Source organism: Notothenia rossii (assembly GCF_949606895.1).
Source record: "Notothenia rossii genome assembly, chromosome: 4".
Lineage (NCBI taxonomy): Eukaryota > Metazoa > Chordata > Actinopteri > Perciformes > Nototheniidae > Notothenia > Notothenia rossii.
Window position 1 is genome coordinate 18,249,556 of NC_136902.1, and position 13,924 is coordinate 18,263,479.

Sequence of the window (13,924 nt, forward strand, 5' to 3'; positions counted from 1 at the left end):
CACACATTTACACGGGTGTGAGGGTCCAGGGTTAATATTTGCAAGAGCTTTTATTATTTCGTCTAACACACATCCATGACTGTGAGTCATTTCAGGCACAAAACTGAAATATTTTCCTATGAGCCATTTGTTCCTCAACGTAAAATGCTTGTTTAGCCATGTGATTGTTGGAAAACACAAAAAACAGTAGAGGTTGGAAAATGACTACCTAAATATGTTAATGTAAAACATTACTTATTAGTAAGATGTGTCTGCACGTGTCCTGGCTTGCTGTTACCATGTTGAAGTAGCTTGTTTGAGCATGCGTATTACATCGTTTTAATTAAACTATTTCCAATATTTCTTTATTGCAAAACCTTATTTTATAAATGATTTGTTCACTTTACATCTAAGATAACATTGAAAAAGAGTAAAATGGATATTTTTTATTTTCCAGCTTAAAAACCCTGCCAAGACCACTGCCTGGTGACTGTGTTTCAGACAAAAAGGACTACATGTTTTCAGAAAAATATATTTTCTGGAGTGAACGTTTTTAGTATTTTTATGATATGTCTTGGTACAAACGTTAATATACCGGCTCACAAGCTTTGTTAGCGGCAACAACAGGTCAGATATCTTAGACAGGCATACACAGATTAATTGGACACCACTTCTATAACAAATATAAATATTATAAATATTATAAATAATTAATGTAAAATATTTTGTATGGATACAGAATGTACAGTATATATAGAGAGACATATTGCGTATTGTACATCATCCATAAAGTTTTAGTTTGTACTAGTCTAGTAATTTGATGTGATCTGACGCGTTGTATGTGTAAGAGAAATGGACCACATTACATAACATTACATTATTATATTAAATGTAGAACATTTCTAGCTAATTTTGAGTGTTTTCTTTTATTTTGGGTTTATGTTAGAAAAAGGGTTGACAAATCACATAAAGCATATTGGGCAATGCCAGTAGCTCAATGGCTCACAAGCTGTCTGCGGGTGAGATGTTTCATACAATTAAAACCATACAAACTTTATTCTTTTTCATATTATGAAAAAAGAATAGTCACAGTGGGATTTTTCACATGCATTAATGAATGTTACATACAGTTATGTCTGTATGCACCATCAGCTATGGCAGTTTATTGTCATTGACCTCTTGCAAGGATAATACAAGAGGTATTTTTTTCTATCTCACAGTTTGAAGTGTTGTTCACCAAGTTAATAACTAAAAGGTGACATTCACTATCACACACACATGTCCTGAGGTGTGTGTGTGTATGCAGAGCAGGTAAATGTGGGCTGGTGGTTCTTCTCCTGCAAGGAAAGGAAGGAACAGTCCTCCCACAATCCAAAAACAAGCACTGTTAATCAGTATAGGAGGTGAGGAGGCTTGACTCTTGCTATACATTGTGTGGTGTTGTAACAACAAACATCCTCAGGCAGTCGAGGAGGACACCGGCTTTAGGGGGTCTGGTGAATTTGGTCTAGGAGAAATGGACACGGAGAAGAAGGACTGCTCCGTTGGGGAGTATTTTGTGAAGAGGAGGGTTCTGGATGAGATACATCTGGATGAAGTGGCACAAAAAGGGACTTGGTCCACCAAACCAACCCTGGGAGAACGGCTGAAAGAGTCCCTGAGGTAAAGAAAGAGAAGATGCAGGGGATGGAGGTGTGCAAAAACTGGATTAACTTTATGCATTTGCAGATGTGTATTTGCATGCTTGTAAATGTCTCTGTACCTCTCACTGCTCACTCAAACTTTTAAAAGTGACACTCATGAATGAGTGAATCTGTTATGAATGAGTTTGTGCATGTAACTGTTTTGCTATCTCAAAGTACAATGCTGGTGAAAAAAGAAAACGCTGAACAACCGTTTTATGTAATTGGATGAGCAAAGTTCACAGTTTTATTGAGCGGTTTTTTATTGTTGAACGATAACCTGTGAAACATCATTTAAAACTCTTAATGAAAATATCAAGCAATCATATAAACATCACGTTCTTCTAAGATTAAATATATCCTATTCAATTATGATAATCATTAATAAAATGTAGTTACATTTTTGCAGACAAGGACAAACCTCAGGTTCGATGTCACAAGTTGCCTATGCTGGTGTTATCCAATGTGTCCGTTTTTTACAAGGCCAGCAGATAAAGATAAAAATGTAGCAGGTGTTCCAATTCTCAAGACACAGAATATTTGAATTTGTTAGCACATCTGTTTTTTTTTCTAAACAAGCAATGTTTTTTTTAAACGTTTCAATATGTTAGATAATCGCTCTTCAGGGAAACTAATTCAAATGTGCTCATACTGAAATTTGAATGAAGAACAAAACCAAGGCGTGCAATATACATGTTTTATGTGACTTTTTAGGCAGAAACCCTAGTGTAAAAACAGTCACATTGGAATATGAATAAATGTATGACTGTTGCAGGTGTTCGGTGCCCAGACTGAAGCACACCTTGCTGAGCTGGATCCCCGTGCTCAGCTGGCTGCCTCACTACTCCATCAGAGAAAACTTCATCGGGGACCTGATCTCTGGCTGCAGTGTGGGCATCATGCATCTGCCACAGGGTTTGTATGTGTGAATGTGAACACTGAAGGGGGCTTATCCACATTCAAAAGCTTAGCAAACTTGTCACTTTAAATAAATAGTTTGTCATTTTGGGAAATGCACTTGTCTTCTTACTGAGAAGAGAAAATAACCCATGTGTGTAAACTTGAAGCTCAATCCAGGAGAGTTTGAGTTTAGCTTAGCATTAAGACTGCAAACAAATGTAACAAAGTCTGCCCACCAGCCGCTCCAAAGTTTTTTTGTTGTTCTAGAAATCCAATTGAATGTAAATGTGACCAATTATTGTTTCCCCATATCCCAGGAACTCACTGCTCATAGCCAGTAAATATCAACAAGTGTTTATTTTTTCCCCTTTAATACAAAAATCTTTGCATGGATAATCAAACAAGATATTATTCAGTAAACTTTAAAGGTACTAGTAGCTTATTTTTTTACCTATTGAGAAACCCAGGGTAGCTTTTTGACCTGCTTCCACTCTCTTTGCTAAGCTAACCGTCTCCTGGTTGAGGCTTTCTACAATAAACAGCTATGATAGGTATGGATCTTTCCTTACTCTCAGAGAGAAATAAAGTTAGTCCATTACCCAACATGTCTTATGAGTGTTTTGACAGCCAAATATGTAACAACAGTGCTTTTTTTATTTGAATCAGGCATGGCATATGCCCTTCTGGCCTCCTTACGCCCAGTGTTTGGCCTTTACACCTCCCTTTACCCGGTTCTGGTCTACTTCATCTTTGGCACTTCCAGACACATCTCCATAGGTGACTAAGAAAACATGTGTGAAAGTGGCAGAAATCAAAAATTACTGAAAGAACTTTACCAAAAATGCTGACGTTTTGTATGTTCAGGAACATTTGCTGTGATCAGCATCATGATTGGGAGCGTGACGGAGAGGCTGGCACCAGACATTAACTTTCCTGCAAACGGCACTAACGGGACAGACCTTGATGCGCGAGATGCACACAGAGTAGAAATAGCATGTTCCCTCACGGTCTTGACAGGAATCTTTCAGGTGTGATTGTGTTAATTCTGATCAAATATAAAACTGTTTATGACTGTATCACAGTACTGAGCAACCCTTTTATGTAATATTTCACACATTTTGATAATTTCTCTCTTTCTATCCATACTTAGATCCTGTTAGGTGTGGTGAGGTTTGGTTTCGTTGTCACCTACCTGTCTGAACCACTGATTCGAGGCTACACCACTGGGTCAGCATGCCATGTCTGTGTGTCCCAGCTCAAGTACCTTTTTGGAGTCAAGCCAGCTCGCTTCACTGGTCCACTCTCCCTTATTTATGTGAGTATACGACATTAACAATCAGGATACGGATACTGACAAGAGATTGACTGATAGACTAACAGAGGGTAGGCAAGGTTCAGATCATGTTATTAACGCTCAGCAATAAATACAAGTTTGGAACAACTCAAGGATAAAAACCCAAAAGCATGATTCAAACAAAAGCTGAAGTCTTGAATTAATTAAAAGGCAAGGTATGGCTAGACAAAATCAGAGTCCGGGGGAAAAGGTCATAACACGGGTCGAACACAGGTACTGGCAGGCTGAGATACAAAAATGCTAGAAAGCAGGCACATGGCAAAAGACAATCTTGCAGCAAACAAGTGAAAGTGGAACAGTATACAGTACAGGATCTACTGACACAAGGCCAGCAAAATGGGAGTCTGACATGACAGGAGTTACAACAGAACACAAACAATCAAACAAAAAAATAATGATAAGTGTCATAGGGGAACTCACTAACTCACTAACTCACTAACTCACTAACTCACTAACTAACTAACCAACTAAATCACTGACTAAATACTTCATCATAGATGTGAGATGTTTATAGTGTAGGTGTATACTGTAGGTGCTAATGAATTGTGAAGAAACCACAACAATCTATGATGGTGAAATATAATACCTTTCTAGAGATTCAACAATGCCTGGTGGATATGTTACCGTTACATACTTGAAAGGCAGGTTACTAATAGTTTGTCTGTCAACTAGGGGTGTAACGGGGTGTAACGGTACCGTACCGAATAATTTCGGTACGGGCCCTTCGGTTCGGTACACGTGTGTATATATAATAACGTTAAACGTAAAAAATTGAGAACGTCAACAACTTTTTGGAGGTAATCTCAGGTGCTGCGTCGCAGCCATCGTCGCAGCATTCAGAGTAATTTGCTCACATTGGGTTAAACGCGTCATAGAGCGAGCAAGTCATTTCATTGGACGAGAGGCATACTATGAGAGCTGGTCACAGGGATGCGTTCAAATGTAGTCAGTCATTTGACGAACTGTCGAAATGGCGAACGCAGATAAAGTTGAGCTCGAAAATCCTCCAGCATCATTGAAGTCTCCGGTTTGGGAACATTTTGGTTTCGCAGTTATGTACAAGGATGACGGACAAAGACAGGTGGACCGAACCAAAGCTGTTTGTCGGCATTGTTCCAACTAAAATTGGTTACGCGGCTGGCAATACATCAAACTTGCACACTCATTTGAAAAAGCATCACCCGAATGTGAATATCACCGGTACCAAAAGAAAAAAGACTGAAGTGCAAACCCAACTCCCACTAGCATTTAAGCCTCCACCACTCGCAAAAAGTTTAGACCGAGCCAAAGCTATTACAAACAAACCTAAAAACCGAGGTACGTACCGAATCGAAATGTTTGTGAACCGTTACACCCAGGGCCGTGGGAAGTAGGGGTGCTGAGGGTCCTGCAGCACCCCCTGGTGGAGGAAAGGGGATCTGCACTTCCACAAGAGTAAATACAAATATAATACAACTATAATACAAAAAAAAGCCTTGATGTAACAACATTCATAATTAAGATAAGATAACACCCTTTTCACCACGGTTACATTTTCCATTTGCCCTGTACGATGGGCGCTGTAAGTGATGAAAGTGGGGGATGTTGGCTCATCAGGCGCCCGCAGTTCACAGCCAAAGTGAGAGAGAGAGAGAGATATATAGAGAGAGAGAGATAGAGAGAGAGAGAGAGAGAGATAGATAGATAGAGAGAGGGGGTGCACCGATACCGGCGGGGAATGTTGTTAGCTTCTGCTGCGCTAACGGATATAAGAAGCTGTTTCTACAATAATGTGGCGGAAGAGCTCTCCTGTCAGACAGAGGCTCAGTGAGGTAAAGGACTCTGAGTGTTTAGATAGTTCACTTTAGTCTAAGTTATCTCAGTGGGTTTCAAACGTTTTGATCACAATTTATGTAAACAAATATTTCCAAGGCACACCTTTATAATTATTAGGATAAATAAAAACAGGTTTGAAATCATTCCAATGTATACTATAGGACAGTAAACTAAAAATATTGTTTAAAACTGGAGAGATTTTAAAAATATGCATAAATAAATAAATGTTAACTAGTCAAATAAGATATAAATGAACAACAAAAAGAAAATACGCTAGCCTACATTTATTTGTTATTGGCTATCGTAGGTTATTGGAAATGTTCACATACTTATTTGATTAATAAAAGGCAAACCGATATTTTTCATATGGGTGTTTAGAGTTGTACCCCCAACAGTAGATCAGTCTCTAGTAATTGTGTGCTCAAAGTGCACCAGGTTGAAGCATTTTACTTTAAAATGTTAAAAAAATCTTCCCGGGGGGCACCCCCAGACCCCCCTAGACCTAGAGGATGTGAAGTCCACCCCCCAATTAAAACATGTTCATGCAATACTAAATACATTTGAAGCCTTTTTATGTAAGCTGTCTTTTTGAAGTGTATTGGTCTTTTGTATAGGTTTTTCATTGCCAGCTAAAATATTGCCTAGGGCAGCACATTGGTCTGAATTGGCGCTGGCGTCCTCCCCACAGCACCCCCCATTTGAAACATGTTCCCACGGCTATGGTTACACCCCTACCCGGTTTCAACAAATCAAATAATTCACGGAAAGGTTAGCTTAGAAACAGCTAGCCTTGCCCTGTCCAAAGGTTACAAATTCCTTCTATAACACCTCTAAAGTTGACTTATTAACACATTATATCATGTTTTGTTTAATCAGTGAAACAAAACCAAAAAAAGAGGAACATTTTCTGTCTACTGTCTACTGATATCATCTTTTTTTATTTTCCCTGCTTGAGGTGTAAATGGGTTATTTTTCCGGTGGGGAGAAGCAACATTAGCATCTCATAATACTACAAATTAAAGTCCCAAAAACTATAATATCAGGGGCTTGAGTTAAAAAGACAAACACTTTTGACAGTCTCTTATCATAAAAAGTGGTATTGTATTGTTAAACATTTCTATTTTTGACCGTCCTTTTTCACAAGGTGACATGAGATTTCAACTTCCTCCCTTTTGTTTCCCCTCCTCTCTCCAACTCTTTTCTTACAGACCTTGGTGGATATATGCCGGCTGCTGCCTGAGACCAAAGTGCCAGAGCTGGTGGTCAGCTTGGTTGCGCTTTCTGTTCTCATTGTTGTCAAAGAAATCAATGACTGCTACAGACAGAAGTTGCCTATGCCCATCCCAATAGAAATCATAGCAGTAAGTAAAAGAGGGAAGAAGAGAGGAAACATCTAAGCAGAGATGCTTAGATGTTTCCTCTCTTTTCTTTTTTGCTTAGTTGTATTAATGTAATGGTCCAGCAGGGGGCATCTTAATCACAATGGAGGCAATGATGTCCTTGTTTAAAAAATAAGGCTTGCATGTGCTGAAAATAATGATTTACCCCACATACGACAATAATTGCTTGTTCCTGTTTTTAACAGATCATAGCAGCAACAATCATTATCCACTTTGCCGACCTTACAAGTAAATATAACATTGATGTTGTTGGAGAGATTCCAAGTGGGTAAGTTTAACTTTGTGTGTTTAGAGAGGTCAGATTCAGGGCAGCTATTCGAGGCAATTCACAAGATCACAACCACAACATTACCACATGCTGTGAAGATAATATCAAGCTGTTAACAGTGACACAGCCTGCATAGAAACAGGGCGTCAGTGAGTTTTTAAGTGAGTGAGCCAGTAGCTTTTCATAATCTTGGAATTCAATAAAATGTGATCCAGTTTCTCCAAAACACTGTAAAGTGTGCGCTCTTCTTCTGGGAGATTGTATGACCCACCAAAGTTACTTAGTTTAAGAACAGCCGTTCAGGAAGCAGTGTGGCAATAACAGAGACCCCATTCTCCCTTGTACAAGTTAATGTACAATGTTTTGAAGCTGTTATTTTATGGTTCAGTAATTACATAATGATGCTTAATGTCAAGAGATTTAACCGCCTCTGCGAAAATGTCCTGAGTTGTTTCAGAATACTTACATCCGTCCCACAGAGGGGACATTTCCGTTTGTAGAGCTACTCGTTTATCTGGATTCTGTGTGCTGAGCGAGACACAAGTGATAAAAACCTAAACCACTCATCTTTGCCTCCTGCCCCAGGCTTAAGGCCCCTCGTGCCCCAGATGCCACCTTATTCACAGATGTGATAGGTGATGCTTTTGCAATAGCAATTGTGGGCTACGCCATCAACATTTCTCTGGGCAAAACATTTGCCCTCAAACATGGCTACAAGGTGGACAGCAACCAGGTAAGGAATACATATACACACACACACACACACAAACACACACACCCTGTGGTACTATCAAACATCTGTGAGAGTTTGAATGGTTCCTCTCTGACTCAGTGCTAACAGTGAAGAGTCTAATGGCCTAATATTAGACTTCTGCTCGCTCACAGTTGGTCATGACTCACTGGCACATTGGTGGAAACATTTCCTGGATCAAGCCCCACCCCAACAACAGAGCAATTCAAAACTTTACAGATTTGTTCTGATGCTTGGTTAATTTAATATGTATAATGTGGATATTTTATTCGCTACGTCAATACATAGATGTTTTGATCAAAGATTGCCTGTATGTCATATTAATGCTGAGCACAACACAATTGATTTTCCAAAACTGTAAAGAGTAGATTATTAATTTGAATGTAAGTGTGCCTTTGCTTTTCAAAAGCACTTTCTACAAATTGGATTTTACAGTCAAGAAATGATTACATATTGCATTTATGTGCAATTTTAGAAAAGAGGTTTCTCTTGTTTCCCCATAGTCTCCATCTACAGCTCATATTAGGCAACATCAATTTCTTAATTATATCCTAATAGTAATGGCGCACTGAAATTTGATCGCCTAAACCTTTTAAGAAGTTGGCAAAAGGAGTTGGCTATATAAGCCAGTAATATAAGTCCATTTCTAAATGCCTCAAACATCTCACATGGCATAACGTCATGTTACAAAGCCCTCCAAAGCCGAACATACACATGCATAACACATAGTTGCAGTTTCACTAAGTTCATTTTGCACTTTATCTTAAAGTGTTTAATTGTGTATACTCACATCTGGAAAAATGTAGACACAAAGCATGTATAAATGTGATCACAGGTACTATAGAAGAGCACTGTATGTATAATGAAGATGCTATCTTTGGCTTTCTCTTCTGATTATTCATTATTTATGCCAAACCACGACCTGCGATTGAACTGCACTGTCTTCCGTTTGCTAGAACATCAGGTCTACTCCAGGAAATAGTCATACAAAGAACCTTTAACAACCTGTGCTTTCTCTACAGTCAGTATTGAAAAATAGCTTTTTCTTGTGTATAGCACACAGACTTATTCACAAATACTTGCGGAGGCATGTGACTGCGATCATTCTGTTTTGGAGCGAGGCAGTCTGGGAGCACTCACAGCCTCTAAGAGCTGGCCTCCTAAATAATTAATGTTCAACAAGCTTTATGCAATCAAGTGTGTCTTAAATAAGCTTGGCAATGCTCTCAGCCTGGCAGAAATGTGTTGACATGGCTACAAAGTTAATGAAAACTAAACTTTGTTGTTGACCCCAGGTAACAGCCTCTTATATACGAGTACACTAATGGCTAGGATATGAATAGTGTTGTAATTGTCATCAGTTTCTCAACCTAAATGTGGTGTTTTTTGCTCTTCCTCTTTTATTCAGGAGCTGGTTGCTTTGGGTCTCAGTAACACTGTCGGCGGCTTCTTTCAGTGTTACTCTGTGACTTCCTCCTTGTCTCGCAGCCTCGTGCAGGAGAGCACAGGGGGCAAGACACAAGTAAACACACATATGGGGGGGGGAAGAGGCCCGAATACCACTAATTATATTTAATTATTATGTCCTACTTGGGGCTTTTTTATGTTAAATACTTTTGTGTGTGTTTTGTCAGGTTGCAGGATTGATTTCGTCAGTCATCGTGCTCGTCACGGTTTTGAAAATTGGTTCTCTTTTTTCAGATCTCCCCAAGGTAACCCTCTTGATCAGAATCTCTTTGCAGATCATTTTGAATGCCCTATAAGGCTGTGGGTTCATATCGATTTAACTGTATGTGTTTTTGTTCCTTAGGCTGTCTTATCCACAATAGTGTTTGTGAATTTGAAAGGCATGTTTAAGCAATTCCTGGATGTGTCTCTGCTGTGGAAGACCAACAAGGTTGACCTGGTACGACTAAATCCTCTCTAAGAGTTTATCCTTTTTTTTAACCGAATAGCCCTTTGACCCCGCTGACTGTCAGTGTTTCTGCTAACCTTTAGATGGTGTGGCTGGTCACATTCACAAGCACCATCCTGCTCAACTTGGACCTGGGTTTGGCTGTCTCCGTTGGCTTTTCCATGCTAACTGTCATCTTCAGGACACAACTGTAACTACACGCTACTTATTATTAATTAAAGATGTATATATGTAAACACAATATCAGATTTTATGACAATTTCACAGAGCTGCAATAACAATGTCATTTTAAATACCTTTCAGACCCCGTTACTCTATCTTGGGCCACGTGTCAGGCACTGACCTGTATCTGGACACAGATACCTACAAGGAGGTAGTAATGGTTTTGTGACAAACAAAAATGATACACAGTATAATAATCATCCACAGAAAAGTAAAAGGTCAACCAAATAGGATGTTAACACTTTTTCTCGCCAACCCGTTGGTATTTACCGATATAGATAGCTTTACATTTTTTTTAGATTATAAGATATTTGATTAATTATCTACAGAGTTCACTGTCAACAGTTCATACATTTCTTAAGAAAATAGTTATTCTACATTGTTGTTTCATTTTAGCGGAGTTGCCTGAGGGATACCAACGTCACAAATATCTCAACAATCACCAGAATGATTGGCACACAATTGGGACATACATTGTTTCCAATGATGACCAAAGTATTGGAATAATTGCAAAAATAAAGACATACTCATCAAGATTAGCTGTACTGTTTGGTTTAGTGCTAATTAGCAAGTATAACAAAAAAACACACTATGAGAAGGTGTCGCACAAGGTCAACATTACACCTGCTTTACGAGTGTTAGCATGCTGATTTGAGTATTTAGCTGAGGTACAGCTTTACAAAGCTTCTAGCATAGCTTTACGTCTTGTTAAAAGGTCATTTTGCCAATGCTGTGAGTAGCAAAAAAAAATCATTTAACAGATTTGATTTTTGGGTACTCTGTTGGCAACAGAAATCTTATCGTTAATGTCTTTATCTGCATTTTAATATACAACTAAATATAAATATAAAACCTTCTTTTCCCCCTGAAATGTGCACATGAAATGGTGGTAGAACTCCATTTAGCCAATAGCTGAGGGAGGTACAAGATGAACGGAAAGCAGAACAGCACTTTAAAACTCTTCTGCTTCATGTTGTGTCCCTGCAGGCTAAAGAGATTCCAGGAATTAAAATCTTCCGTTCATCTACAACCATCTACTACACAAATGCTGAGATGTACTTGGAGGCCCTGCAAGAGAAGGTGTGTGTCCATGAATGTGGAAGTGTGTTTGGGTGCAGGCTTGCATTTGAAATCCCTGTCCGCTGCCTACAGCTCCCTTAATTGCTTTCATTATCGCTCTCACTTGTCTCACTTTCCCTTTTTCTCTCTTTAATGCAAAGCTTGGCTTTTTGTGCAGAGTGGAATAGAAATCGGGAAGCTGCTGACGGCAAAGAAGAAGCAAGAAAGGAAACTAAAGCGTAAACAAGAAAAAGAGAAAAATAAAGCCAAAAAGGAGGCAAAGAAAGAAGTATGATATCCTAAATGACACTCTAGTTTTAAAAATGACATATTTGATATAAAACTGATAAGTCACTAAATGTTATTTATTTCCAATGTTTCTACCTTTTGGCAGAGAAAAGCTGTCCGCCGACTTTCCAAGGACACTTTCTCAGAGATGAATGAGAGGAAAGTCTCTGAAGGACTGAAGGAGCAAAGTCAGGGGGATGTTGTAGCCTTAGGCCTGACAGAAACCTCCACAAACGGCCTTAGTATAGGCCAGGTAAACGAGGCTTACCAGCATGACACAACCATGTCCGACTCAGATTCAGAAACAGGTTACCACGGCATCAACAAGGTATCGCAGCGCGGAAATGAGGAAAAGGAAAGGGCTGTCAGGTCAGGCACGCACAGCATTATCTTGGACATCTCGACCACCAGCTTTGTGGACACCGTCTCTGTGAAGACCTTGAAAAATGTGTGTGTTAATTTCATTTAACCATCATATGTCTAACTAAGTGAATACATGTGGGAAGGGGGAGGCCATTCTTATATGCATTATTAAAATATCGAATGTCCCACAAAAATACATAAAATGATACCTGTCTTTTCTTAATCAGATTTTCAGGGACTTTGGAGAGATTGATTTGGACGTCTATCTAGCAGGCTGCCAAGGTGAGCAAACTAGACACAACAAGACAAACCTAATGTCCTAGAGTCAAGGCAATGGAGCTTCGATAATGAATGTGTCAAGGTCTCGGCTTTAAAGGTGCCACATTGTTCCGAAACATCAGCCAGACATAAATATGTATTTCTATGATCAAATGCTTTACGTCTAATGCGTTCAGACCTCATTGTCATGCATGCCTCTGTGTGGTCAAATATCAGCATGTGTCGTGGAGCAGCTGGAGGCGGCAGGCTTCTTCTCAGAGTCCATCCCAAAGAGCCGGCTGTTTGTCACAGTTCATGATGCAGTGCTTCACATTCTCAAGAAACTGGGCGACACTGACTTCTTTCTTGTGAGTTCATCACTCTCAAAATGACTTCACGTGTCATTGCTGTGATATACTTTTGAAATGTTCTCACCCCTAGCCCTAAATGTTGATGTTTTTTCAGGATGTGTCGTGCAGCACTCAGATGTAATCATCAGGGGTCAGACCGCTCCAGCTCTCTCCATCCTCCTCCTCTTCTTAGGCTGCTGCACGTATCATTGCTCACTATTGGTCGTCATTGTCTCCTCCTCCTTCAGTGGGGGAGAATGCACCACCTTGACATGGCGGTTGGTTGCCATGGCAATACAGGGAGCCGTTGCTGTGGCAACAGACTTTTTATGATATCGTCTAATGAGATAGCCGGCAATACGTCATTGCAGCTCTCCCGCTCCGTGGCGTGTGTGAGGGACAGAGAAGGGGCGGGGGTTGAGTGGGAGAATGTAACAGTGGACAAATAGGAGACTGTATTTATAGCCTGTGTGAGAGAGTGAGTGAAAGGTTGACTGTAAGGGGAAACTCATGTGAGACTTGTTGTTGTGAAAAACGGGCCACGATGTGTGAGCATATGTCTGTCTATCAATTATATTGTTGAACCAACAATATATTCCAGAAAACATTAATAACATGTGAATATTCAGCCGGTATGGTCGGGCCATTGCCTCAGAAACGCTTTATCAATCCTTTAATTACAATTCAAAACATTGAAGAATGAACTGAATAGCAGTTAAGGTGTAGTAGGCATTTCAGTAGTAGGCGTAGCAGCTTTTAAACACAATGTGGGTGTTTTTATGGTTAGTATTCACAAGTCTGAATCCTCTTACATCTTTTCTATTTTTGGGATCCAGTGTCAATTATTGACATAAATAATTGGAAATAATTATTTGAATAGCCCACCAAAATATATTTGCTCAAGGCCATGTTTCTGTGTTTGAAATGTCTGCAAGAATTTAAAAGAAATACATTTGATAATCACATTTACTCCTGTGTTTATTATTTCTCAATTTGTGGGATGTGGGATGGGACTAATCAATTATCAACCAGCAGAAAACATGGAAATGTGTGTCAGGGATCCTTAAATATTGGTTCCTTGGATGAACCACTCCAATGCAAACAATGTCGAGTGTTGTAAACTACAGAACACTCTCCTTAAGAGTGCTTACGGTTCACCTTTGTTCTACCTGACCCGTCAAGTTATCTGTGAAATGTTTGACTAGTTTTTATACCGGCGGTGTAACATATTAAATGTGATTCAACCAGAATAGTTTGGTACATTTCTAGAGTTAGACAAAGTATGAATGAGACTGTAAATAAAAAGTCAGAAAAAACACA

At 39.4% G+C, this 13,924-nt stretch overlaps 1 protein-coding gene across 1 annotated transcript; it reads left to right on the plus strand.

Annotated features, from left to right (window-relative positions):
• The first annotated feature begins 1,388 nt into the window (after positions 1-1,388).
• On the plus strand, positions 1,389-13,922 carry slc26a6l2 (solute carrier family 26 member 6, like 2). The gene is made up of 19 exons (XM_079676037.1): positions 1,389-1,641; positions 2,437-2,576; positions 3,228-3,338; positions 3,426-3,589; positions 3,712-3,876; positions 6,939-7,091; positions 7,316-7,398; positions 7,984-8,131; positions 9,558-9,671; positions 9,784-9,861; positions 9,960-10,055; positions 10,148-10,254; positions 10,368-10,437; positions 11,274-11,366; positions 11,524-11,634; positions 11,740-12,081; positions 12,224-12,278; positions 12,492-12,622; positions 12,720-13,922. Exons 1-19 carry the CDS (start codon positions 1,496-1,498, stop codon positions 12,744-12,746), a joined length of 2,334 nt encoding a protein of 777 aa, XP_079532163.1. The 5' UTR covers positions 1,389-1,495; the 3' UTR covers positions 12,747-13,922.
• Positions 13,923-13,924: the final 2 nt, after the last annotated feature.

Excerpts from the sequence above, each read along its gene's own strand:
- slc26a6l2 (XM_079676037.1), top strand. The coding sequence starts at position 1,496 with ATGGACACGGAGAAGAAGGACTGCTCCGTTGGGGAGTATTTTGTGAAG. Across the intron at positions 7,399-7,983 it reads GTTGGAGAGATTCCAAGTGG|GCTTAAGGCCCCTCGTGCCC; the intron begins GTAAGTTTAACT and ends CTCCTGCCCCAG. Across the intron at positions 11,367-11,523 it reads TGGAGGCCCTGCAAGAGAAG|AGTGGAATAGAAATCGGGAA; the intron begins GTGTGTGTCCAT and ends CTTTTTGTGCAG.